The 24,584-nt window shown below is 51.5% G+C and overlaps 10 protein-coding genes across 10 annotated transcripts; 6 read left to right on the top strand and 4 right to left on the bottom strand.

Annotated features, from left to right (window-relative positions):
• Window positions 1-2,337: 2,337 nt before the first annotated feature.
• On the top strand, window positions 2,338-2,752 carry PMZ80_007118 (uncharacterized protein; the record flags this gene model as incomplete). Its single annotated transcript, XM_064875526.1, has 2 exons — window positions 2,338-2,344; window positions 2,427-2,752. The coding sequence occupies 2 exons, from the start codon at window positions 2,338-2,340 to the stop codon at window positions 2,750-2,752; spliced, it is 333 nt and encodes a 110-aa protein (XP_064728791.1).
• A 675-nt stretch (window positions 2,753-3,427) lies between these two features.
• Window positions 3,428-4,038, top strand: PMZ80_007117 (uncharacterized protein; the record flags this gene model as incomplete). The annotated part of the gene is made up of 2 exons (XM_064875525.1): window positions 3,428-3,779; window positions 3,851-4,038. The coding sequence occupies 2 exons, from the start codon at window positions 3,428-3,430 to the stop codon at window positions 4,036-4,038; spliced, it is 540 nt and encodes a 179-aa protein (XP_064728790.1).
• Window positions 4,039-5,323: 1,285 nt separating this feature from the next.
• On the bottom strand, window positions 5,324-8,272 carry PMZ80_007116 (uncharacterized protein; the record flags this gene model as incomplete). Its single annotated transcript, XM_064875524.1, has 1 exon — window positions 5,324-8,272. One exon carries the CDS (start codon window positions 8,270-8,272, stop codon window positions 5,324-5,326), a length of 2,949 nt encoding a protein of 982 aa, XP_064728789.1.
• A 1,449-nt stretch (window positions 8,273-9,721) lies between these two features.
• ERG10 (erg10, acetyl-CoA C-acetyltransferase) lies at window positions 9,722-11,002 on the bottom strand (the record flags this gene model as incomplete). Its single annotated transcript, XM_064875523.1, has 2 exons — window positions 9,722-10,733; window positions 10,785-11,002. The coding sequence occupies 2 exons, from the start codon at window positions 11,000-11,002 to the stop codon at window positions 9,722-9,724; spliced, it is 1,230 nt and encodes a 409-aa protein (XP_064728788.1).
• A 689-nt stretch (window positions 11,003-11,691) lies between these two features.
• RRF1 (ribosome-recycling factor) lies at window positions 11,692-12,597 on the top strand (the record flags this gene model as incomplete). Its single annotated transcript, XM_064875522.1, has 1 exon — window positions 11,692-12,597. The coding sequence occupies one exon, from the start codon at window positions 11,692-11,694 to the stop codon at window positions 12,595-12,597; it is 906 nt and encodes a 301-aa protein (XP_064728787.1).
• A 199-nt stretch (window positions 12,598-12,796) lies between these two features.
• Window positions 12,797-14,169, top strand: PMZ80_007113 (uncharacterized protein; the record flags this gene model as incomplete). The annotated part of the gene is made up of 3 exons (XM_064875521.1): window positions 12,797-12,836; window positions 13,347-13,799; window positions 13,865-14,169. 3 exons carry the CDS (start codon window positions 12,797-12,799, stop codon window positions 14,167-14,169), a joined length of 798 nt encoding a protein of 265 aa, XP_064728786.1.
• Window positions 14,170-14,480: 311 nt separating this feature from the next.
• Window positions 14,481-15,759, top strand: PMZ80_007112 (uncharacterized protein; the record flags this gene model as incomplete). The annotated part of the gene is made up of 2 exons (XM_064875520.1): window positions 14,481-14,539; window positions 14,589-15,759. 2 exons carry the CDS (start codon window positions 14,481-14,483, stop codon window positions 15,757-15,759), a joined length of 1,230 nt encoding a protein of 409 aa, XP_064728785.1.
• A 677-nt stretch (window positions 15,760-16,436) lies between these two features.
• Window positions 16,437-17,486, bottom strand: PMZ80_007111 (uncharacterized protein; the record flags this gene model as incomplete). Its single annotated transcript, XM_064875519.1, has 1 exon — window positions 16,437-17,486. The coding sequence occupies one exon, from the start codon at window positions 17,484-17,486 to the stop codon at window positions 16,437-16,439; it is 1,050 nt and encodes a 349-aa protein (XP_064728784.1).
• A 1,430-nt stretch (window positions 17,487-18,916) lies between these two features.
• Window positions 18,917-19,735, bottom strand: PMZ80_007110 (uncharacterized protein; the record flags this gene model as incomplete). Its single annotated transcript, XM_064875518.1, has 1 exon — window positions 18,917-19,735. The coding sequence occupies one exon, from the start codon at window positions 19,733-19,735 to the stop codon at window positions 18,917-18,919; it is 819 nt and encodes a 272-aa protein (XP_064728783.1).
• A 1,303-nt stretch (window positions 19,736-21,038) lies between these two features.
• PMZ80_007109 (uncharacterized protein) lies at window positions 21,039-21,342 on the top strand (the record flags this gene model as incomplete). The annotated part of the gene is made up of 2 exons (XM_064875517.1): window positions 21,039-21,083; window positions 21,190-21,342. 2 exons carry the CDS (start codon window positions 21,039-21,041, stop codon window positions 21,340-21,342), a joined length of 198 nt encoding a protein of 65 aa, XP_064728782.1.
• Between the last annotated feature and the right edge of the window lie 3,242 nt (window positions 21,343-24,584).

Raw genomic sequence — 24,584 nt, 5'->3', positions numbered from 1 at the left:
CTGCTTGTTCAGGGATCGTGCATTTTTGTTCGTACCTTTTCTCGTTGTTCGTTTCTCATATGTTCTCGCCAAATGCTGGAGTGTTCTCCTGGATTATTGTAACCTTCACAAGATCACGTGACCGATCAGTCAACTTGTCGCTCACCCTTGAGAAGTCTTGACCAGTGATTCTCTTTTGTGTCGCTGCCACCTAAAAACATGATGTTTGACACAGCTTCATACTGTCCATTATTTACTCTTCCGTCGGAGATATGGGCTCAAAGGCTGCGGCCATTTCGCCGTTCGAAGCGTCTGCCTCGTTGATGTCGAGATAGCGAATCTTCACTAGTGATGCACTATCAGGAAGAAAGGCACTTTATGCCATGCAGCGCTATCGACGAGGTGGTCATCATATATCCGATGGTATCAGCCTGTCTCGCAAAGGAAGCGCAATATCTGCTAACGTGTACGACAGCTGCCCCGACCATCTCCGGCATTTTACACTGGGTCAAATGCGTGCGCACTGTACCTTTCGAACGGTGGCCATTCCGGAAGCGCGAAGGACTGCATCTGCTTCAGGGCTGGGCGAATCTATTGCAGCAGTCTGATCAGCAATATACTGATTGGATTGCCTTGTCAATGTCGGCATCGATAGTCGTAGCTTGCGCCACAGAGGCAACCAGAATATAATGGCCCCTCTTGTTAGGATTCTGCGAAGGCAAAGACAATCTCCGGAGTCCCATTGTCAACCTTCGGGTCGTGGTGCTTTCTCGTCCTGGTTCTCAGTTAGTGGACAGTCGTGGCAGTACCGCCATGTGGATGGACATCATGGCGAAATATATGAAAGGCGCTGGACCGACAGGTACAGACTATCCCACGCCCCGGGAAAGCGCGTCCCAAGGAATCTCTTGAGCTTACCGTGCGCGACTTCGAACAGTTCGAATGATTATCAGCCATCAATGGTATACAATACGTGAGTGAGATTCCAGTGGACCTAGTCTACATGCTACTACTAGGCAGGTGCAGTGCAGGCTGATATTGCTTGACAAAACAGAATGTGTATTTGACTCGATGACATGCCGATGGTTTCGTCCTCGTATATAGGGATTCGATCCAGAAGACCCAGTCCGCAAAATTCCTTTGCAACATGGCAGACGATGTCAGTAAGTATTTCCTGGTCTCCTGAGGCGAACGACGTACGCATCCAACGATCGACGTACGTACTATACTGGGCTTTGAAGGCAGCTGGACCCTGAAAGCATTAAGGCCTTATCTACTCATTGTTGCCGTGGACTCTCGGGTCGCATGATCTGGCTACACCATTCATGAACGCCGGGTTTCGTGATGCTTAGCTTCCAAAGCCAGGCAAACGATAACGTGATCCTGATATACTAGCAAGAACATCGGGGTCATGACTTCTGCCTATGTTGTCAGCCTTCGGTCAGGGTGCCAGTTTTGCTTGTGCTCCGAGACGAGCGTCATGACAAAATCCGACTACGACAGGAGCAGTCGAAGAGCTGATGTGGATGGAATGTGCCAGATGTTTTGCGCTTCCGGACCGTATGTCAACCGTACTACACCTCAGCCCCAACCGAGGCACCGTACTAGTTTGCGGCAGGCCTCGCAGCCAGCACATGTACTTGATCGTGCTGCGGAGTTTCCAGCTTCAGAAACAGCCACGTACATATCTCATGATGCGCGGTATATGTCAAGTCGCGGCCCGGGCACCGATATGTAGGCCTACGAAGACTGCTGCTCTGCCTCGATGGCAAGCAGCTCGATCGATATACACTTCCGCCAGCGGCATCCGACCATATGGCTTTCAGAGTCAGGCGCAACAGTGGCAGCAAGAGCAGCAGCAGTCGCGATCAAGAAGTCATGGGCCTACGGGCTTTGTACCTGTTCCTTTCGTCACCGAGCAACTTGCTGGGGCCACACACTCGAGCGACCTCTTTTCTCGGTATCGTCCACCACGACCCTGAGCATCTTGCGCTTAGTATTGATGCTGAACAGACTCCTTAAAGAAAGAATTATAATTTGTGGTGGCGAAATCGGGAAGTATTCTGGCTGCTATTACTCGAGTTGGTCGTGCTAACTGATGTCTCAGAGGATCGAATGGTGAGCTCATGTCAATACAGCGATAGCCATCCTGCCAGAAGCACTGTCCCTGATACCTAGATCTTACAGGCTACAACGATTACAGCGTCTCTCCTCTTCCTCGAATCCGAAAGCGATGCACCCATCAGCCTTTATATCAATTCCCCAGGCGGCTCTGTGTCCGCCGGACTCTCGATATACGATACTATGCAGTATATCACAAGTCCGGTTCACACAATCGTTATGGGACACGCGGCCAGTATGGCGAGTCTTTTGTCGTCAGTCTCCTCCAGCCCAAGTGCTTATCTCGAATTTGTCGATGCATACTGACGCAGGGTGCAGCGCCGCAGGATCGCCCGGCCACAGATACGTCTTACCGCATGCCACCATCATGATACATAGCCCGAGCGGCGGCTACAGTGGCACGTCGACTGACATTCAGATACATGCGAAGGAGATATTGCGAATACGAGATCGGCTGAACGGCATCTATAGGAACCATCTAAACGATAAGAAGCTTGTAGAAAGACGAGGCAGAGAATTGAGCTTGGAGGAAATCGAGAAGCTAATGGACCGCGATTACTTTATGAGCGCCGAGGAGGCGAGAGATTTGGGCCTGGTAGACGAGGTGCTGCAGAGTCGCAAGAAGCCACGGGAAGACGAAGAGAAAAAGTGAGGCAGGCCTGGTCGGAAGCATGATCTACAAGGCTCCTGCATTGCCTTAGCCTGTCTGCGAACAGGAATCTCCGCGGTACGGCCAAGTTATGCGCCAGAACAGCAAAAATGCTGTAAGTTGTGACGCCCGAAGGACTTGAAATCGAACAGGGGGCTAGAGAATACCTGGACATCATTGATCCCTCTTACGCGCTATGCTGGGCATGAAAGATCTGTGAGAAGCGACATTTCCTGAAGGCAAGCGTATCATGGATATGAGTAAGTTTGGTCGGCTTTCAAACAGGCACTGCGGCAGGCTGTTGCCATGACCAGGCATAGAGCGTTACTGGGCGGAACGGGCATTCTCGAAAAAGCTCCACCCCGGCGATCACCGCTCAATCACGAATCAAAGCAATCAATGAATTCAGACTTCGGTGCATCAACCTCATCCTCAATTATCAACTTATACATCAACCTTGTCTTCAACAGCGCTGACCTAGCTACTCGCAAAGTGCTGACGAATACTGATATTTACGACCCGAACAACATAGGTCGAGTTGCGTGCGTCACCCATTGCAGAACAGGCAAGGCAAACGCGTAGTACACCACATCGTGAGAAGGCACCTGCCATCAAGCCCCTAGAGCCTGAGTTTCACCTACTTCGTAGTTCTCGAATACTACTCATCCACTAATCATCATGGCCTCTTCCGAACCAATTAACTTCAAGCTCACCAAAGACGAACTCTGGACCTTGTCAACCCTAGCAATCGCCGCGAAACGCAAAGCATATTGCCCCTACTCTAACTTCCGAGTCGGTGCGGCTCTGCTGACGGACGAAGATGGTGACTATCATCAAGGCTCAAACGTCGAAGTTGCAAGCACCCCAGTCGGGACCTGTGCTGAGCGGTGTGCACTTGCACCACTCGTCGCGAGCATCGAAAGACCAGAGCTACCGAGAATCAGAGGACTGGCTGTGAGCACGGATATCTGGCCACCGGCTAGTCCTTGTGGAATGTGTCGGCAGATGATTAGGGAGTTCTGTGAAGCCGGTGAGTAACCCTTCTGATATATGCCAATGCCTGTGCCGTGAGTCTGCAATTCGCTGACGGAGGGTTTAAAGACATGCCGATCTACATGTACGGACGTCAGAAGGACAAAGGTCAGGAGTACCCATCAGACATAAGCTACGAAGATGAGCTCAAGATTTGTGGTGAGCCTGTGATTATGACAATCGGCGAGCTACTGCCCATGAGCTTCGGGCCGAACGACATGGACAAGCGGGAAGTGAAGGATACGAAGTTTGGTTGATATGGGCTGTGGTAGTGCTGTGCAGTGAGTTGATGGCCTGGAACACGAGGATGTTATTGCTGTCACGCTTGACTCTTGACCGACAAAGCCTCTAATCGACCAGTATACGGACAACGACATGGATGCAGCAAGTTAACAGGTCAATCCAGAATCTAAGTCTGGCTCCCCGTGCTAATGAACGAAGATGAAGGAATCGTGAAAATTGAATAGCTTCACGTGGTCTTGCCTAGCTACTTCCACTCGCTCCTTTGACCGTCTTACGTCCGTTCCCACCCACCATATTCGTATGCGATGGTTGTCGCTCATCCTCACCGGTAAGCCTCGTCGTTACCCTTAGCCATAGCTCTTCGCCGAAGCACAGCGATACCCACTTTGCTTCCTGGCCTGTTTCTCCCAACTCAGTCCTCATCACCTCCTCGATTACCCCAATATGTGCTTGGGTCGAGGTCATCTTGCATGAGTAGACAGCGGATTGGGGTCGTGAAATTTGAAGCTTGCAAAAACGTCGTGGTCGTGTGTTGACTGATGGTCCTGTTGCTGGTACACTGCACAGTGTAATGACAACTGAGTAGCTGTAGTCACAGTAGATCTTGCCATTGACTCAATCATTGCAATGCCCTTTCGTGTCATGGCGACCTCCCGAGCTCACAAATGGAGGCGTTTATGGACGCCTTCTGACCTAAAGACGCGATCCAATTTGTACTCTAAGCCATCTCAGTGCATGGAAGATTATTGCTGTTTGGGAACCACGGTGCGCTCCCCAAGTCACAAATCAATACCTTTTGTGTCATTTTGCGAGTCCAGAATCCACAGTTTTTCAGGCCTCGCAGTAGCTCATTTGAGCATGGCATTTTCACAACTTGGTATCATGGTGTCCTCCCCAGATCACAAAAGAACACCTCTCATGCTCATTCTAGTCTTCAAGATATCGCTTTTTTGGCACGACACAACAGATCAGTGCAAAGTAATATTGTTGCTATTTGGGTATCATGGCGTCCTCCCCAGCTCGAAAACGCACACCTTTTTGCGACTCTTGACATGCAAGATTTGAACTTCTGAGGACGTTGAAACGGACAGCGATTGATGGATATTGTTGCTACCCGGGTATCATGGTGTCCTCCTCACATCACAAACATACGCCTTTTGAGCCTCTTTGATTCACTTTTCCATTCAAAATTCAGGCTTCTGAGGGTGTTGCAATCGACCAATGATCATCAATAATCTTGCTATTTGGGTATCACGGCGTCCTCCCCAACCCACAAATCCGCACCTTTCACCCCCTTCACTAATCTAGCACTCCGCTCTCCTTGAGGCCCCGAAGTAACTCCGGCTCCAGCACCTTCTGCACACTAACATCCTCCGCCAGCCCCTTCCTCCTCCTCGTCTTCAGCATAAAGTCCCTTGCCGCTTGTTGAGGACCAGCCATCTCAAGCTTATGCAGCACAACCGACTTATCCAACGGATCACCAGGAACAACATCCCACTTTGCAAAGACCATCTGCAGACTCGCTGCGCCCTGCGTGTGGATGCGCAGATCTGTCTCAAAGCCAAAGCTGTCGATGACAGGGATGAGGGCTTGAGCTTGATACAGCGGAGTGCCGGCCACTGGACCGTCTGTGAGAACGTGGCCTCGTCGTTTCGTCAACACCGTATATAGAGCCGGAATAGCGTCCGCAGGACCAAGCATATGAACAGAATACACCGGCTCCATCAATCTCGGCTGCGCAGTCAAAAACGCCGAATAGACAGCTCGTCGTGCCGCCGGAATGATCTGTCCCGCTCCCCTCCTCACCCCTTCCTCCGCGAGTTCCACCTTCGTGACGCGGAATTTGACGTTTCTGATCGGTTCCTCCGCCAGCGGTCCCTCCCTCGTCGCCCAACTAAATCCCTGCTTAATACTCTCCCTCACCATCTTAAGCAATTTTTTGTCTGTTGTAGATGGAACAGTATCATCCACAAGGATATTCGGACTCTGCTCCTCGGGTCCGAACGCCCACACACTCCGACTAGCGAGGACATCCCACTCGTACTCCTCCTGGAAGAACTTGGCCACCTCCCTGTTACTCTGGCGCGCGAGACTGACCTTGCCCGCTTCAATATCCTCTGCGATTCCATCGTCGAGCGGCTCAGCGACCATGTACACTTTATTCAACTTGTTCTGTGTAACAGCGTAGCACATTATCGCGGACGTCTCGGTTACTGTCTCAGCGAAGCGAACGACGGGGTCAGACACTTTAATGTCCATTTCTGCGTATAAAGTCCGTAGATCGTGCAGGATACAGTCCATGTAGAGCTCGCCTGTGCCGAGGATGATGTGTTCGCCGGATTCCTCGACGCGGGTAGTGGCGAGAGGATATGACTTGCTGATTTTGCGGAGACCCTCGAGCATCTTGGGGAGTTCGGAGGGGGATATTGGTTCAACGGCGACTTTTAGGACGGACTCGGTGATGTGTCGGAGGGGACGGAAAATGTAGAGATCGGAGGATGTGTCGAGGGGGACGACGGTGGCGGTTTTGGCGATGCTGTTGGATATACCGCTTAGTAGGACGAGGTTACCGGCTGGGAGACCGGATACGGGGATGTTGTATCTACTGCAGGCGATCTTGACGTCTGTGATGGTGGCTTTTGTGGCGTCTTCGGGGTCGTCGAGCGTGTAGGATTCGCCCAGGACTTGGATTTGTGTGTCTGGGTAGACTGTGCCGGACATTATGCGGCCGTAGGCGTCGAAGGAGGATGCGTCGGTGTTGTTGTAGAGTTTTGTGATTTGGATTATTAGGGGGCCTTCTGGGTCGAGAGTTGTCATTGCGTCGCCGAAGGTGCTGTTTAGGGGGCCGGTGTAGTAGTTTTGTAGGTTTCGCTTGGCGCCTTCGAGTGGTGAGGGGATGTGTTGGACTACCATGTCGACGAAGGGGGAGGCGTCGCCGAAGAATTGGGCGCAGACGAGTTTGAGGAGGACTTTAGCGTCTGATTTGAGTTGTGAGGGCTTGAGGGCGATGTCCAGGGTGGCCAGAGTGTCTGCTAGGTCTTCTGGACTTTCGGAGATGGTATGCGAGTAGAGCTTGTAGATCGGTTCCAGCACCCAGTGCACAAAAGATCTCTTCGCCCCTTCTTCGACTGCTTTGCGAGAGAACTTCCGTGACCTCGGGTTGTAGAATATATCGCCCCATAACCGCTTCGCGAACTCTGACGGGTCAAGTTTCGAGAACTTCTCCGAGTACTGCCTTGCGAATGACGAAAGAGTAAACACCCAATCCATATCTGCACACGCAAATGCCACATTGCCCTTCTCAGGTGACAGTCGTTTCGCCTCTCCTGCCCGACCTAGCACACCCTCAATCACCGAATTGACCTGCTCAACCACATGCCTCAGCTTGAAATACGCATCCGTAGGCGGCAACTTCAACTCCAACATCAACCGATCCATCTTATTAATGATCAACACCATCGGCAAATCCTCCCTCGCAGCATGCTTAATAACCTGCTCAGTATTAATCTGCAACCCCTCCACGACATCCACCACAATCGCAACACCATCCACAAGCCTCATACCGGCCGCAACCTCATCCACAAAGTTGACGTGTCCCGGCGTATCGATCAAATTCAACATATGACTCTTCCCCCTCGTTCCCTGCATAACCAGACTAATCGGCGCAGACTTGATACTCAGTCCTCTTTCCCTCTCCAGAAAATGCGTATCCGTATACCGTAGCTGCTCATCCCTCCGTCTCCCCACCCTCTTATCCAATCGTTCCTGCAGATCATGCGTCTGCTGCACCAACATATCCACAAATGCAGTCTTCCCGTGATGCAGATGTCCCGCGATCGCGATATTCCGTATGCCCTCTGGGAAACTCAGCAGATCACTCATGAATTGGCGGCTGTAATACACAGTCGGCAGATCCGCCTCCTGCACCTGGAACTTCTTCTGCGCAACGGGCGCGATGATGGGTACTGATAGAGGCTGCGCATCTTCCTCCTGAACCATTGTCTCGACATCTTCGCCATATGTTTGCGCTGCGGTGGGGTAGTACTGCTTGTCTTCGTGGAGGACGACGGCGTTAGAGGAGCCGTCTATTTCCATGAGGGCTTGTTCGTTGTTGGCGGCTTCGGCTTCGGGTTCCGAGTCTTCATCGTAGACGTAGGAGGGGCCGGCGTCGACGCCATCTTGGCCTTCATCTTCGGAGGAGACTGCTTCGCCTATGTAGTTTCCGAACTCGTCGTAAAGGTCGTCCATGCTTGCTGGTGGTACGGAGAGTTGGATTGAAAGAGGAAGCTAGCGGCGAAGAGGTCGCACAAGATGCGAGACGAGTCTGGGAGGGTGCTGCAGAGCAGGAACGGGCTGAGGTAGGAGGAGTTGAAGCAGGCTACCTTGCTACAGTCCAACTACTCGATTTGCGCTCAGAAACTTTCGAGAACTTTTTGAAACTTCGGCAGCAACTCGGCACTAGTCCTGATTGAGCTAGATGCCTGACGATCTGTATATCGCTCCCATACTACGTGCTGGCTCTCTGGCTCCTTGCTCAATACATCCTCTCTGCTTCGATGCATCTATAGATCGATGTTCTTGTCGAGTCCAGAGATCTGCTACCGCAATGTACTACTCGACCGATGGACACTTCGTTATGCTGATAGATTTGTAGCAGCGTTTACCCACCACCGTCAGCGGCAAACCAAGAGAACCCCTTCCTTGCCTTCCCTAGAGCATCTCAATTAGCAACTTATCTTAGAGAGGTATATCCGCATCGAGCTCAAGGATTGTTAGTATGCCAGCTTCAGATCTCAAGATGCAAGGTGTTGTACTGGCTTAATAACGACTTACCAGGAGCGCACTGCGAGCCACCTCGTTTCCTTACGGAGTACTTGCAACCGGGATTCGCTCGTTTTACAGATCTAGGCGTACTCCCGACATCTCAGATCAGTATCATGCTTCATTGCAAAGAGAGGCACCTGATGTGCTAGTTTCGTCGTTCAGGTGCTTGGGGGACATCAGGGCTAAAACGAGCTGTCTGCTACGGCGTCGCTAGAGGACATCGCGAGACGAGTCTGAGCCACCGGTGCCCTCCTGAGACTCAGAAACTGATGAACCAGGCACTTCTACAAAGAGCTCAAATTTGGCAGAAAGAGGCGATGCGAAAAGACGATTTTCGACAATCCTGGAGGGCACCAGTATAGAAAATGAGTTCAAACCAGGAAGTGGTAACAATGAAAAATTGATCACATTTGCACACCTGGCGTGCTCCTGGTCTCCGGAAATAACAATATCCTCCGAAGGACGATGTGTGTTATACGGTCGTCGAGGAGGGCACTAGGCTGAGATGCGATATCTACCCTGACACCGCCGGGTGAGTCTTCTCAGGTACCGTTTGCGCTACTGGCGCCCTCCCCAGGTTACAAACCAGGTACAGAAATGATCAAAAAAATGATGCGAAGCTGGCCGGAGTTCACATATTGAACAATGAAAACTTGATCACATTTAGACATCAGCGTGCTCCTGGTGAGCAAAGTCGAGATTATGCCCTTGTTCATGCTGCCATGTGTTTTGAGCTACTGGTGCCCTCCCGGTGGTCGAAATCTAAGCTTGCCGGGCAATGCTGAATGTCACAAAACAGGGTCGAAATCACGATTCTTAACAACGAAAAATTGATCACATTCATACGCCTGGCGTGCCCCCGGTATCAGAAATCTACATCATACTCTCAACTACCAATGCGCTGGCTCCTCCACCACCGTTGCAAATGCCTACAACGCCGATTTTGCCACCGGTGTGCTTCAGGACACCCAAAAGTGTTGTGACAATCCTAGCCCCTGACCCTCCGAGCGGGTGCCCGAGGGCAACAGCGCCTCCGTGCACGTTCACCTTATCCTCAGTCAGACCCAGTAACTTCATGTTTGCTAACGCAACCACCGAGAACGCTTCATTAATCTCATAGGCGTCCACCTGACTTTGCTCAACCTGTGCATGCTTCAAAGCCTTCGGAATGGCCAGCGCAGGAGCAGTAGTAAACTTGCTAGGTTGCTGAGCAGCATCACCCCAGCCCAGAATCTTCGCAATCGGTGTAACACCAAGCTCTTTCATCTTCTCTTCTGACATAAGCACGACCGCGGCAGCGCCGTCACTGAGAGGGGAGGCATTGGGAGCTGTGACTGTTCCACCATTCGGAATGAATGCTGGCCGCATGCTCTTGAGCTTCTCGATGTTCAGGTTCTTTGGTTCCTCATCTTTGTCGACTGTGACGCCTGGCTTGCCTCTGGCACCTGGGACAGTGATGGGAGCAATCTCAAAATCGAATTTGCCCGAGTTGTTGGCATCCTGAGCCTTCTGGTATGATCTGATGGCGTATTCGTCCTGTTGTTCTCTAGTGAATTCGTGGTCTCTAGCGCACTCCTCGCCCTGTAGACCCATATGCTCTCTCTTGCCATAAGCGTCCGTAAGTCCATCTCTTAGAACACCGTCAACCAGGCTCTGATCACCGAACTTGGCACCAGATCGCATGTTCGGCAGGTAATGGGGAGCGTTGGACATGGATTCGGCACCACCAGCAACGATGATGTCTGCGTTGCCGGTCATGATCGTCTGAGCACCGAGAACGATAGATTTGACACCAGAGGCGCAGACCTTGTTGACTGTAGTGCAAACTGTAGAGTTGTCGAGGCCGGCTCCGAGAGCACATTGTCGAGCTGGGTTCTGGCCGAGACTGGGGGGCACGTCAGTATTCGAAACCGATGCGGTCCGTTATCCTACTTACTTGGCTGACAGGACGTTGCCAAAGAAGACCTCCTGGACATCCTGGGGCTTGATTTGAGGAACTCGCTCAACTGCAGCCTTGATAGCATGACTACCAAGCTGGGGAGCGGTTAGGGAGGATAGAGAACCGAGAAAGCAGCCAACGGGGGTTCTGGCGGCCGAGACAATATAGACCACAGGCAGGCCTGAGGGCTTCGGGTGGACGCCATTGGTGGCCATTGTGTCGAGTTGGAATGTAAAAGTGGACAAGAATTGAGGAATTGAATATGCTGATTATCTGGCGATTTTAAATACTGGCGTCTTCCCCAGATGGCAACTGCGAGTCGGTGAATCTCCAAAAAAATAATTGATATGCAGGTACGACGGTCGTTTCCCCACCTGCCACCTGCCGCTGCACCACGCCAGCCGGAACGAACCCTCACCAGCTCCGAACTTCAATGAACCAATACTGAACTCAATGTTCAGTAAGGCACTTACCAGGAGTACGCCAGTGCTGCAGTCTGTCTTTTCAACGGACTCTCCGTCTTCACCGGCATGCGTCCTGAACTGCCAGCTTCAGGGTGTACGGGCTTCACAATCATGCTTGGATTTGAAGCACAGCTCACATGTACTTCACCTTTCGCTAAAGGAGGTCGCGAACATAGTTCTCATCTCATTCTCCTCACATAACGACCTCCTTGGGGCATCATAAAGTGAGCTTACAAGCATTATTGGCCGAGTGTCCCTGAATAAGAAGAGGAAGCTTGAATGATGGAAGGGTAAAGCTCCCTGCCGGGAACACTTCGGAAGATCAATTCCCTGGAGCACTGTAGACATTGTCTTGAATCGTGTAGTGATTGCTCCATAGCGCGTTCCTCTGGCTCAGTCCGTCAAGCAAATATACAACTAGACACCATAAGGCCGAGACTATGGCTTCGAAACGTGCTTTCGCATCGATCCTGTCCATCGAACGAGCAGCAAGCTCGGGACTACGATCTCGGACAGTATGCTCTTCCTGCCGAAGACAGCTACAACTTAAGCAAAGCTCCGCCATCACTACATCGTCCCCTCCAACGCGCTCGCTGTCAAGTTCTCCGACCCTTCATAAGAAGAGCTCGGCCTCCTCGAAGTCCTCCCGCAAATCACCCAAAGTCGGATCCGCAGATGTGAACGAGCACATTCCAGACAAAAAAGCAACAAGGAACAGAGACGACGAGATCGACCCGTATGATCACAGCGAACTTGAAGGCAGTATCGCGCAAGCAGTAGCACGTCTGAAAGATGCCCTCACGAAAACGAGAGATGCTGGCCGAGTCACACCAGACATGCTCGAAGCGTTACCTGTGGAATTGAACATCAAGCATCCTGATCAATCTAAGCCTAAGGGCAAAGGAGAGACTGCGCATCACGAAAGAGCAAAGCTGGGTGATATAGCCTCTGTTGTGCCTAAGGGCGGTCGAATGCTACAAGTCTTCGCAGCGGAAGAGGGACACGTCAAGCCATTGACTGCCTCCATCATGGCAAGTGACTACTCGCTCACACCAGAGGTCGACAAGAACAACCCGATGCTGATATTGGTCCCGGTACCTCCTGCTACAGCCGAGACGAGACAGCAAGCCGCACAAGAAGCTAAGAAGTGCTTCGACAAGGCTAGTCTGGAAGTAAGGAACGCCAGAGGTGATGCCCAGAAGCGATTCAGAAGGATGGAGCTGAATAAGCTTGTGATACAGGATGAGCTAAAGAAGGCACATAAGGGCATGGAAGATGTGGCCAAGAAGGGTCAGGATGAGGTCAAGAAGGTCTTCGACAATGCCCTGAAGACCCTGCAGCAGTGAGCTGCTGACAAGCGGATATTGCAGGGCATCTGAGACAAGAACGCCACGACGATGCTGTTGCTTTGTCCAGCTATAACCGATCTGTCTAAGTGATACTTGGACACCGCCCCCACGTGGAAGGTGGGTTGGTAGACTGGCATCGATAGTCACTGGTATCTCAGCATGCGATATTGTTATCTCGACCTGTCGACTCCCGACTATGAAAGCAGCTGTTTCTCCTCTACAGCCAGCAGTACAATGTGCATACTGTCTTCTCTTCCATCTGTTGTTTCGATTCGGGAGCTGATCATTAGAAACGGCACCTTTTGCTGCCCCCTTTGCGTGGATATTGCTTCTTGGCGGTTCAACCCCATGGTACGGCATTGTGACAGCCTTCCAGGTCGACTGCTAACATTTTTAGGCGAAATGGCCACCATCAGATCAATTCACTGTCCGACTCCACGACCACAGGAAGCAACGTCGTAGGACATCCCTCGACAAAACTACTAGTCCTTAACCCTACCGCCAGTGTCAATAGCCTGACACACAACGGTCGTCGAGCAGAGGGAGCCAGTGTTGGCAGACCTCCTAGGTTCTTGTTGTACCAATTCGAGCATGTTGAAATCAATCAGCCAATGCATCCGGGCCCTCTCACGTACCAATCCAGTCATGTTGGAAGCGACCAGCAGACGTACCCGGACATCGTTGCACATACATTCTCCGATGTCTATCGTATCATGCCACCGTCATCGATATTTTACAACACCAAGATCCTGTCGACCCAACGGATCCCTCCTTTCTCAGATACTTTTTTCCAGAGAACTTACAAACCGTTAAGGATGTTCTTGAATCGTTGCTCACAGCTATTATTGGCGGTTCGCTCCGGAATCCGCATAGGAAGGACGGTACCGATGTCATCCAACTAATCAACATATATTACCTAGACCCTCTGATCCTGTCCAACTCTGACGGTGTACCACAGTACTCCTACAACGCTTACCCGCTTTGCAGAAGAGGAGAGGCCGTGGCTTATGTGTGGACACCCTTCAACGTTGACAGAGCCCCTCAACCCTACGGCCTGGCGCTGTGCCAGCCATTCTTCGATACCTGGCACCCACTCTCAAAGGTGAATCCATCTACCTTTAGCACGGTGATAGAGACTGAGTACGAGGCAATTGCGCGTGTTGGGGCGTCATCGCCTGGTGCCAGAATTTTATTACATGGTGAGTACTTCAATACGACATGCAACAAGGCGCTATCAACCTGCGATCACTAATGAATGCTTCAGAACTGCTTCACTACTCGCCGCTCTACACGAACATCTCGGAGCAAATCACAGACGTCCAGATGGTGAACCCTCACACGGGCCAAATACGTTCCGCATATGGCCCATACTTTGCCATCAAAGTCAAGACGTGGCCTAGTCCACAGGGTCATATGAACGACCTGACCCTCAACGCCGACAACTACGTCCTTATGGCACTTGAGATCTATTATCGCGGAACATACGATTTGCCAGAGTGGCAAGACCCTACACCGCCCCTCGACTCCATAGACTTGTTATCCACGTACGCTCCAGTGAATGAAACATGAGCAGCGACTTCCATCAGATATTCATTCTCATCTCGTTGCACTTTCCGACCAGGGAGGCGTCTACTGGGCACTTTGACAGCAATAATGCCACTATATCGAGAGTGCTGTTCGGTATTATCACTCAATCCTGCATCCTGGCTGTGACGGATAGTGTTGTCACTGTTCTGTGCAAACTATGGCCGCACCATAATTAAGTACAGGAACGCATTGCTACACATGCCAATGTCCTAAACAAATCGGGCTACATCCCCAGTGGCCTTGTCAATATCAACAGACGTCCCCTTCACCCGCTGAAAACCCTGACAAGAGACATGAGACCTTTCATCGCCACGCTTATCTTGTTAGTGCTCGTTGCGAGGCCAGAATTATGGTAAGGTGTCGCTAGAAAAATGTTCATCCGATGTGCTGACCAGGTAAAGGCAAGTCTCACACGTCTCAAGCAACATGCTGAGCGATACAACCATGACGAGCAACGACACTAGTGACAACATTTCGACGTCCTTTTCGAACCTTTACCAAAGTCCTTCAGCATCCAGCGCAAGACAGAGGACAAGGAGACCTAGCATGACCGCGGTTGAACCCAGCTCTGGAATCTCCTACTACCAATTCGAGTGCGCCAGAACTCCTCAACAGTACGAACAAAGAGTGGCAGTCACTGTACTTGATGTTCGTCGTATCCTTACGATCGTGGTCAACACATTGCAGCATCAAGACCCAGTAAATCCAACAGATGCCTCATTCCTCCGCTACTTCTTTCCGCGAAATCTACAAACTGTTCAAGACGTCTTTGGCCAACTACTCATGGCCCTCGGTGGTCCTACTTCTCAGAGCTCCTTCCACGTAAGCGCTAACAACAACGAAGCACCACAGATCAATATATTCTACCTCGATCCTGCCAACGTAATTCGAGTCGACATCGCAATAGACGAACCCGACCCGTGGGTAACTTGTTCGTCAAGAGCCGCTACAGCGTACACATGGTATGAAGACGATCTAGACTACCCACCTCAGGCCCACGGCATCGCGCTGTGCGAGCACTTCTTCGATCGTTGGCTCCCACTCGACCGCATCACCGCTGATGCGTTCGGCAAAGCCATGGACTCAGACTATATGTCTCCAGGCATCCGGCCGTCGTGGCCTGCCGCAAGAGCTCTTCTACACGGTAAGTCAATGCCGCAACACGCCGCAGGCATCAACTACCCACCGCAAGCTCGAAGACCCTCGCTAACAGACCCATCCATAGAACTCCTCCACTACGATACCCTCTACACCAACATATCCCACATCGGTGACCTCTCACTGCTCGATCCGGTCACAGATCGAGCAAAGATTGCGTATGGCGCTTACTACTCCATGAAGCTGAAGATCTGGCCTGACATTGACGGCACGCTGCACGATCCGGTACTCAACAACGACAATTACGTTCTCATGGCACTCGAGATATATTACCGCGAGACTTATGGTTTGTCGGAGTGGGAGGATCCTAAGGCGCGGTATGGCGCTACAGACCTGTTGACCTGGCAGTCTATACGTGCGCTTGAGGAGGACGTTATGGGGAATGTGAGGGTGGATATGCCACTTGGGAGGTAACACCGGGCTCAGGGAGCTCCTTCTCGTGTGGATCATGTGGTTAGAGGAACCAGAGACGAGCATGTACCATTATTGGTTGTGTCGGCTGATGCAGATATACTGTCAGAATTGAGTCAGTGGCAGAAATAGAGTCGTGGTGTGGCGTGGGCTCGTGAGTGGAAGGACAGTCTGGATCCAATAAGTCTTTCTATAGTCTAGGCCACCGAGCCTGGCACCACGTGAGGCATGCGTTTAGCAAGCATCTGCGCACGTTTTTCAGTGTCAATACCATCGAGCCTTCTACGATGCTGTTCTCGAATAGCACACTGTGAGAGCTCTTGTTCGCGGAACGAGTCATCAGACCACGGACATCATACATGACTGTTTGGTATATATGGTGAGTTCATGTTTGAATTCAACAGAAGTGTATAGCCATAGCGCCTGGTTGAATTCATTCACTGGTGTCCCGCCGCCCCTCCGCCGGGACATGCCAAATGGCCGCGTTTGTGCTGAGAATTCACCGTAGCGTTCAGGGCTTGGTGGCCCTAGCCTGCGCCTGAGTTGTCGTTCTAGGTCTGCATTTGGGGCTTAGGGCTCGTAGCGCCACCTAAGCCTAACGAAGAATAAGCACGAATGCGGTCAATTTGCTTGTCCGCGCAGAGCCCGTGTACTACAGCATTTCGGGTACCGCCTTCCTATTAGTCAATGATCACGGCCTTGTCCAGGTGGCCAACACATCTGAAGCACGGCTTCACGCCCGGCGGAACAATCAAAGTCCGTTTTTGTTGGTCAGTGCCTTGGCTCTTCCGAATGGCGACTGCTCCCAACCGAGCATAGATGTTACCGTTTGCGCGGAAAACAGCGACATTGTCAGGAGCATCGAGGAGCTCCTCCCAGCTATCGATTGCTGTCAATGTCGGTTCAACTTGTTTTGGGCAAGTACACGAAACATCCCACTTCATGATATTGTGGTTCATCGGGTCGATATCAGCAACCCACTTTCCCCGGTCGTGCACAGAGAGGACACACTCGATCAGAAAGACATCTTCGCCAATACTACCACGTTGAGCTACCTGGACCGGCCGGCTCCACTCCGTGAAAGACAAGACCAGATTCGTGTGTTGGAAATTGTCCTCTCTCTCAAAGTTGTAGTCCTCGTGAGGTACAGCACGCCAATCGTACCCTAACTCTTTCACGCGCGGTGCTAGCTGTGGCAACACCAGCAGAGAGATCCCGGCGCGACCGACATTGCCTATGACTCTTTTTATGGCATGCTGGCACAATTCTGAGGGGTCGGCAACAAGCTCCGCCGCCACAAACAAGGAGTTCGCTGATGCCATCGCCACGACTGGGTCGAAAACACTGGGGTCCAGATTGTGAATGCCCGACTCGAACATTGCAATGCAAGCGAATCTGGATGCGCGGGGAAAGAAGCCTCTGTCCATTGGCTCCTTCCTCTTGGGGAAAAAATGCTCGAAATCCGTGAAGTCCCCATCGTCATCCACAGGGCGACGGTAATCCAGCCACTTTGCCTCCTTGAGGGAGATATCGAGGACATTGAGTGGAATAGTTGCGCCTTCAAGGTTCTGATAGATCGAATTGACGCAACGTATCGCCCGAAGAGATCTTCGGTATTGGGCCGTCAAACAGCTTGCTCCAATAAGCTTCACAAAATCGCCGATATCAAAGGGTTTAGATGCTGCAGGGCGGAAAGTGGGATCGCCGCTTTTGTCGCGCATTCCGTCCATAATGTGATGGCTGTAGCTAGATAACAGTCTTGGGACCGTTGTGATATTTTCTGGAACACCGGCAATGTAAGTTCGGCTTCGTGACCTTTTCTCCAGCGTTTCCACAGCGCGGTCATACCAAAGCTTGAAATTGGCCTCGTGATCATGGGTTTCCACCTGTGTGCGCACGAAAAGGCCCAGGCCCTCCAGATCCCCCAATATGAGCCTGAAGGCAGCGCCGTGGTAATATTGGCTCTGCTCCGAACGAGGGCTTGCGCACTGACAATGAAGCTGACCATGTGATAATGTTGGGCAGCCCGGAATCGGTTGGTAAGGATGCATATGATTGTGGTATAACGGGGGTGGGCTCATCCATACAAAGTATTGCTTTTGGCTTGAGACATCGAGGTTGCAAAACGCCATTTGACGAAGAAACGTGATTTCTGTCGTATCAGGTGATAAGAGCACAATCTCTTCCCCAGGCAGGGTGGGTAGGCCCTTTGCTTGGGCCACAGGGACTGCACCGTATAGCTGGCAGCCTTCCATGGTGCCTGTATGGCAATACGGGCCGCATCTTGTTCCCTTGACAGCACATGGACATTCTGTAGCGCAATTCGCCACACAGGTACATCTCTCCGTGTCTGTACGCTGCCCTGGTCTACACCATAGCCAGCGAAAATGAACATTATCTTGCTTCTGCTCGTTCATGGCTGTCCTTTTACTGCTTGCTCGATGATGCGGAATCGCGGTTGCTAGTTGAACAACTTCTGATCTTCGCGGCCACGACTTGTATCGGATGATGGCATCACCAGGTCCTACTCCCATGTCTTGCGCTATGCCTCGTAGATATTTGATGCCAGCCTCAAGGGGAGTTGCGCTGTCCAGCATGATCATCGTGGACGCGCAATGTAATCCAAAAAGCGGACTTTGACTGGAATTGCTCATGAACTTCTCGCATCTTCGGCGCCCCCAAGACATGATCATTGAACAAGTCCGCTTATCTTCTGCTTCTAGTCGCAGATACGCCGAGGCTGCCAGTATCAGTGCACTGAGGCACTGATTCCATGTAGCGTTACCATGCAAGCCTGTAGTCTGTCCTGTTAATCTGTCTCGCAACGCCACCATCCACTTGGCACATGCCTTCTCTTCTGCGCCATCCCTTGCAACACCCCAGGACGACATGAGATTGCCATAAACCAGCACAAGCAATTGCTGAATCGTCATTCGGTCAATCTCCGTCCAGGAGTTGACTTTGACTCCACTGCCATAGTAGTGTAGGTGTGACAAAACCAGCGACCAGTGAACGCCTGCTGGTCTGGTGCCAGGTGTGAATTCGAGTCCGATTGTGAGAGCGCCCCCGCCGGGAACAAGTGGATCGTTGAAGTAAATAGTCTCAGTCTTGGTGTAGCCAAGGCCAAGGACAATGAGGTTTGGGTAGATGTGCCAAGCATTCAAGCCATAAGGACAGAACCGTCGGAGACCGCTTGGGGATTGCCCTTAATTGCCTGTTCCATGCCTTGCATTGCATTTTGCCATATGCTGATCACGCTCTGATAGGTCGTCTTATGATGTGTGAAAGTGAGGTGCATGTTGTTGACCAATAGCTGGAGTCGAGTGCGGTTAGCCTTATTGGCTTCGTCAGCGCTGCGCAGCCACGACCGAGCACTGTCATCCCACAGAGCAAGCTGATCCCTTGAAATGTCTTGGCCTGCAGCCATACATGCTGAAAGTGGTTGTGGTGCTCTGTCGATGCATGACTCGATCTCCTCTCTCCGTGCTCGCACAAGTTCAACCCAAATGGCGACTGCTATCTTCGCCTCATACGCCCTAGCGAGTATACAAGCCAGCAAGTGCACAACAAGTGGCGGATGCGAGGTTGTATCGTTGTTGATCGATGTCACCGCAGCCCACAAAGAAGTGCCATCCGCGCCAACATAGGCCTCGAAAGGGCCATCTCTCTTAGTTCCCCTGGGGTTGATGTGGGGCTTGGTTGCTATCTCCGAGGTGCGTCTGCCATAAGCTTTGATAAGCTCGGGTGTCTGTGGGACAAGGCCCTCGAACAGCGCTCCGAGTCGACGAGCTATCTTATGAGTTGTGCCTTCTTCTGCTTCGCTGCGTCTTTGCACTGAAAGTGACTGTCCGAATGGATGGAATTCCTTCGGCGCTTCGAACTTGATGAGCGTAAAGTCGAAATTGAGGTTGGCAAGAGCAAGGGTGTTCTCGTTATTGGCGGCCAACAGCGAGTTGGTAAGTCTTCCAAACGTCGGCATGACCTTCGCGAGTCCTTGTGTCACCAGAAGAGTGATGAACAGAGCGCTCGAAGGTAAATAGTCCTTCAGCCGGATGATGGTATTGCGACACGACAGTCGTGTACCGTCCGATTGCTTCGATTATCCCAAGAGATTTGGATTGATCGACGTCTGTCCCGCTGGTAACTCAAGCGCCCGTTGTGACACTGCCGGACAAAGCAAGGCTGAGTGCCTTAGCCATCCTATCATCGTCGAATGTTACGCTTGGAGAGTGGGGTTGCCCCTGCCAAAACGCCACACTGGCAGACGAATTGCTCATAGCCAGACGCCCTGCATGAGCGGACTAGAAACACAAGTGGGTATTCAAGCTCACCTCTAGCTCTTCTGTGTTAGGCAATTCGGCTTCATCACATTTTCATAGTCGTCTAGGCATCCTTTAGGCGAGAATACAAGCTGGTCTTACCACGCGTTTCTGGGTGACGATATCCTGGCGATGCTGCTCCTGGTATGTCCTTTTTGTACACATTGCAGGCAGGCTTCTGGTTCAATTAGGCTGTTATCCCGCAAAGTAGGACTTGAGGTGTGAAATCAGAATTGCATTCGAGACGTCTCGGCAGAAGTTTAACATCCGCCTGAGTTGACAGTAGCAAAATGCGATGACTAATCATCTTCGCTAATGCGGATCGTGCTTGCCGCATCGACCTATTATGCATGAATCCCCGGGCGCAGGGAAGGTGATGAGTGCTACGCATCAGGGCATGAAGGACGCACGAGCAACATGTGCTGTCACCACTCACCACTCTTTTGCGACATTTGGACCAGGGCTGAGGTGAAGTGAGTAGACATGAATGTGTACCTGCCAGTGTCCGATTCGGTGATCTGCGTGCGGACAAGCGAGATGACAGGCCCACGAGACAAAAGCTAGCAGGCGGACTGGTCACGTAGCTTTGCCGCGCGAACATGATCTGACTTACTTACCTGGTGTCTACTACTACAATTTCTCAGCGCTTGTTGAGATGCCTCCGGGGTCAGGGCGGAAACTCTCATAGTGACGTAAGGACTAATGGATATCTGATTTTCCGGTGCACCTAGTACTCCACCTGACAGCATGACTTGACGACCTCGAGAACCCAAGGCGCATACCTCACGCACGCTGGCAGTCTTCTGTCCAGGTACCCATTCCATTGTCCCACCAAGGTCGAACCTCGTTCACGTACACACCGGCACAGTCACACTCACCCGGAAGGCACCGCCAAGACCATAGTTTATACCATTCAAGTCCTATCGTAACCTTCTTCGACCATCTCCGTTTCACACCACCGAAATGGTCATGAACCCCTTCTCGCCCCACGGAGCAAAAGGTCCAATTGTACGTCTCAGTCTTTCACCTCGTCACGTCTTTTCTCGTTCCGTCAATTCGGGATCTACCTTTAGCACCCTTTTCCCAGCCTGGGCAGTTGCACTAACGACTACAGCGCTCCAACGCCCGCCTAATAGGAGTCCTCACGTTAGGTGGTGGGCTCCTCTTCTGGCTGCGTGTTAGGGGACAACAGAATAGGCAGCCAAGGTTGGAGAAGGTTGAGTTGGAGGGGGGACAGGGGACTGTTGTGAAGAGGGGTGGGTCGTAACAGTGAGGAGGGAGCGAGAAGTGGGAGACTGGGTCGGAAGGTTCAAGCGGAAAGGTTATGTACAACAGGGCGGAGAGGCAGACAGGGAGGGGTCGCTAAGAACCAAGTGATCAAAGTGGAAACTAGAATTGAGTAACGAGCCAATTGGTGACAGTGTCGTGGACGAGATGATTACGACTTCGGAACAGACTGGCTACGCGGATGAGTGAGGCGGAAAAACTGTGATGGATGCAGATAGGTATGTGTTGTAGCAATGATTCATCTGTACATATACAGCAAGATGGAAAAGCTCTGCGCGACGACCTGAAGTCCTCTATGTCTTTTTCTTGCTTGTATTCTACCCAAGTACCTAAATATTTCATTTGATCCCCTAAGCCCACAGGACATCCTCAAAACGAAGGCGAGCGCTCTCAAGGTTTCTCTTGGGTCGACTGCTATACGCAGCAATGGATGATGTCCAGGCAACTCTGCGCGATTGTGTCCGCGAATCCGACCTGGACTCCCTCTTCATTAGTTCCACGTAGTGGCGTGACCTTTGTATGGCGCGAGCCGTGCGTCAGAAGCAAGCAGCCTGTTATCTTCCTCCAGATCATATCATGACATCGTCTTCACCCATTCGGCACAAGTTGTTCGCCCGTATGGCTCTGGGGTGCACGCCCCTGTCGTGTGAGGCGCCACCACAGACAACCAGTAGTCGATGAATTGGACTCGGCGTCCGGCCCTATGAGCCCATATCGAGACATCGATTTCCCCATTGGGGGGCACCCCGATCCCGTGAGTGAGGATTGCTGACATTTCGGATTAACCTCCTCGAAGTATCAGGTGTGGCTGTCACTGCCAAGGACCATTCCACAATTCTCCTATATACCGCCAAGATCTGCAAGGATCACCGCTGCACGCAGTAGTCACCCACTCGGAGACCTCCTGGGAGTTCAGAGGACCTATTCCAGAAGCACCATATCTCTCAAACCATATCTGGGGAGGACACCAGCTATCTCTGAGCAACCCAACACCAACTGCATCTAAGACGCTCCAAGGTTGCTGGTTCTCAGCAGGGGTGTACAGTTTTGCGTACCACTGACTGCAGTGTCCATACTGCTGGTATAAGGACCCTGGATTCAGTGCCCGCATAGACTTATATCGCTCTTCGAGAAAGTGAATGTGCATATCGATTGCAGATCTTTCTTCATCAGATCTCTGCGGAAGATTGCTGCATATGCTTATGATCGCTTCTTGGTGCTCGGACCGACTGCCGAGCCCATTGTCGAACCATATCGCGAAACGTTTCAGGCGTAGTTGTGATGCAGTTGGCCCAGGAATTGTGTCCAGCTTACGTTCCATACGCAGGTACAAATCAGATAAGCTGTACTCGATGCTCCTATCGCTAGGAGCTGCGCATCGAGCGTCCACTTCGCCAAAGGGTAGACACTCCATCATAAAGCTTTCTAAGCGGGGTAGGAAGTTACTGCCATGAAGCTGAAGATAATTGGTTAGTGCTCGGGGAACTGTGATGGTCGCTTCGCGTACGTGTCGCAAGCGAAGGAAAGGAGATAAAACCAGACAATAATCTTCCTCGTACACGAGAATAGGGCAGTTGGGTTGTTGTATCGGAAGACTCTGTTGTGGACAAGCTTGGTCAAGGTTGAACCATGACCCTGTGACGATGTTTTGTGTCAAGGATATATTCATGTTGGGGAGGTCGCCAGATGCAGATCTGCGGTTTAGTAACAACGACACGAATTCCTGACATCGCTGCCATGTCAGGATGGCCTGTCCTGGATCTGTGCGCTCAGGAGCCCTAGTTTTGAGGTTGATGGCCTTGATTCTGTCGTAAGGTAGGCTAGCAAAGCCTCTCGACATAGCATCACTCATGTGACTGAGCACAATGTTAAAGCCCGTATTGCTTGTGAGGCTGAGCCATGGCCCGTGTGTTCCGCTTGGAGAGATCTCGAAGTTCAACTCGGTCCTCCTCCAGAAGGCATCAAGGTAGTGCGAGAATTCCTGGGACAACCGGCGGCTTGTTTGAAGAAGAGCTGCTTTATGCGGACAGTTCTCGAGTAGGGTAAGGGCGATTTGCTGGTAGACACAAAATCGAAGCTCAGGTGAGAGACGTGCGAGGCTTCCAAGAGAAGCCGTGGTTGCCATAATGTTTGTGAGTGGTTCGGGAGTGGTGCAACGGTAAAAGTGGTTCGAGGATGGTATGAAAGTGGTGTGGAAGTTGTGTACAAGTGGTGTAAGGGTGGTTTAGGAGTGGTTTGGGAGTGGCTCGGAAAGTGTGTATAGCACAAGTTGTTCTAGTGAGCAGGCTGTAGTCAGTGCATTAGTTGCAGATGCGTAGCTCAAAAGGAATAGAAATGGAAGTTGACCAGAAGGGCAGATACGCTCTTTATGTACCTGGCCATATCAGCAGAAGTCTGGTACTAGGCAGTACTTGCGTTATATTTGGCCTGATCAATGCATACGCATGAGACTGTACAGGTCCTCAACAGGTCCTTAGGCTATACCAACCAGACTTTGGTAGTACATAGGCCTGAGGCATCAACGTTCGTTTATCACGCCTCATCAATGAGCGGCGATGCTTTTGGTTTCCGGTCTCGGTCAAAGTTGGCAGAGAGGACATTCAGGAATCAAAGCAAGGTGGAACTATCATGCTTCTCACTCACGGAAGACAGATTAACCGCGGCCTCGAAAGCCATAGCCTCGCTTACATCGCGGGCCTCTCGTTGGGCTTGCCCTTGTAAGTTAGATATTCCCTTACGATGCTGTAACTCATCACTAGCCTCGACGTATCAGACCGTAGTGCTCGCGTCAAGGGTGCGGTGCATGCTTTGGAGTGGTATCTGCGGAGGCCTGTGTTTCACTGACTGTACCGTAAGCTGCCAAAGAGAGATTCATGGGAGGCAAAAGCGAAGCGACTTCTTCCCGTTGCAGCGTATGGTCAATGTCTATGGACGGTTGACATCGTAGATCATGTTGCCCGCGATGTGGTTGAATCCGTTGCGGTCCTCGTTCAGGAGGTAGAAGAACCATCGAGACTCTGATGAGATCCACATCTTCGTTTGAAATCGAAGTCGTCCGTGGACCTTACCACGATTCTGTACCTTGAGAGTGAAGTAGTGTAGAATTCATCCAGTTCGGTTCAATGACTATCCTTTCGAATCATAAAACACTGTCGGTGATAGCAGTCGGAGTCGCATTCATCATTGTCAGCCATAGGCACGGTGCGTTCTTGGTCTCGATAA

This window comes from Knufia obscura, assembly GCF_036327395.1.
Source record: "Knufia obscura strain CCFEE 5817 isolate CBS 148926 chromosome Unknown scaffold_8, whole genome shotgun sequence".
In the NCBI taxonomy this organism is placed as follows: domain Eukaryota; kingdom Fungi; phylum Ascomycota; class Eurotiomycetes; order Chaetothyriales; family Trichomeriaceae; genus Knufia; species Knufia obscura.
This window is presented reverse-complemented; position numbering and strand designations above follow the sequence as displayed.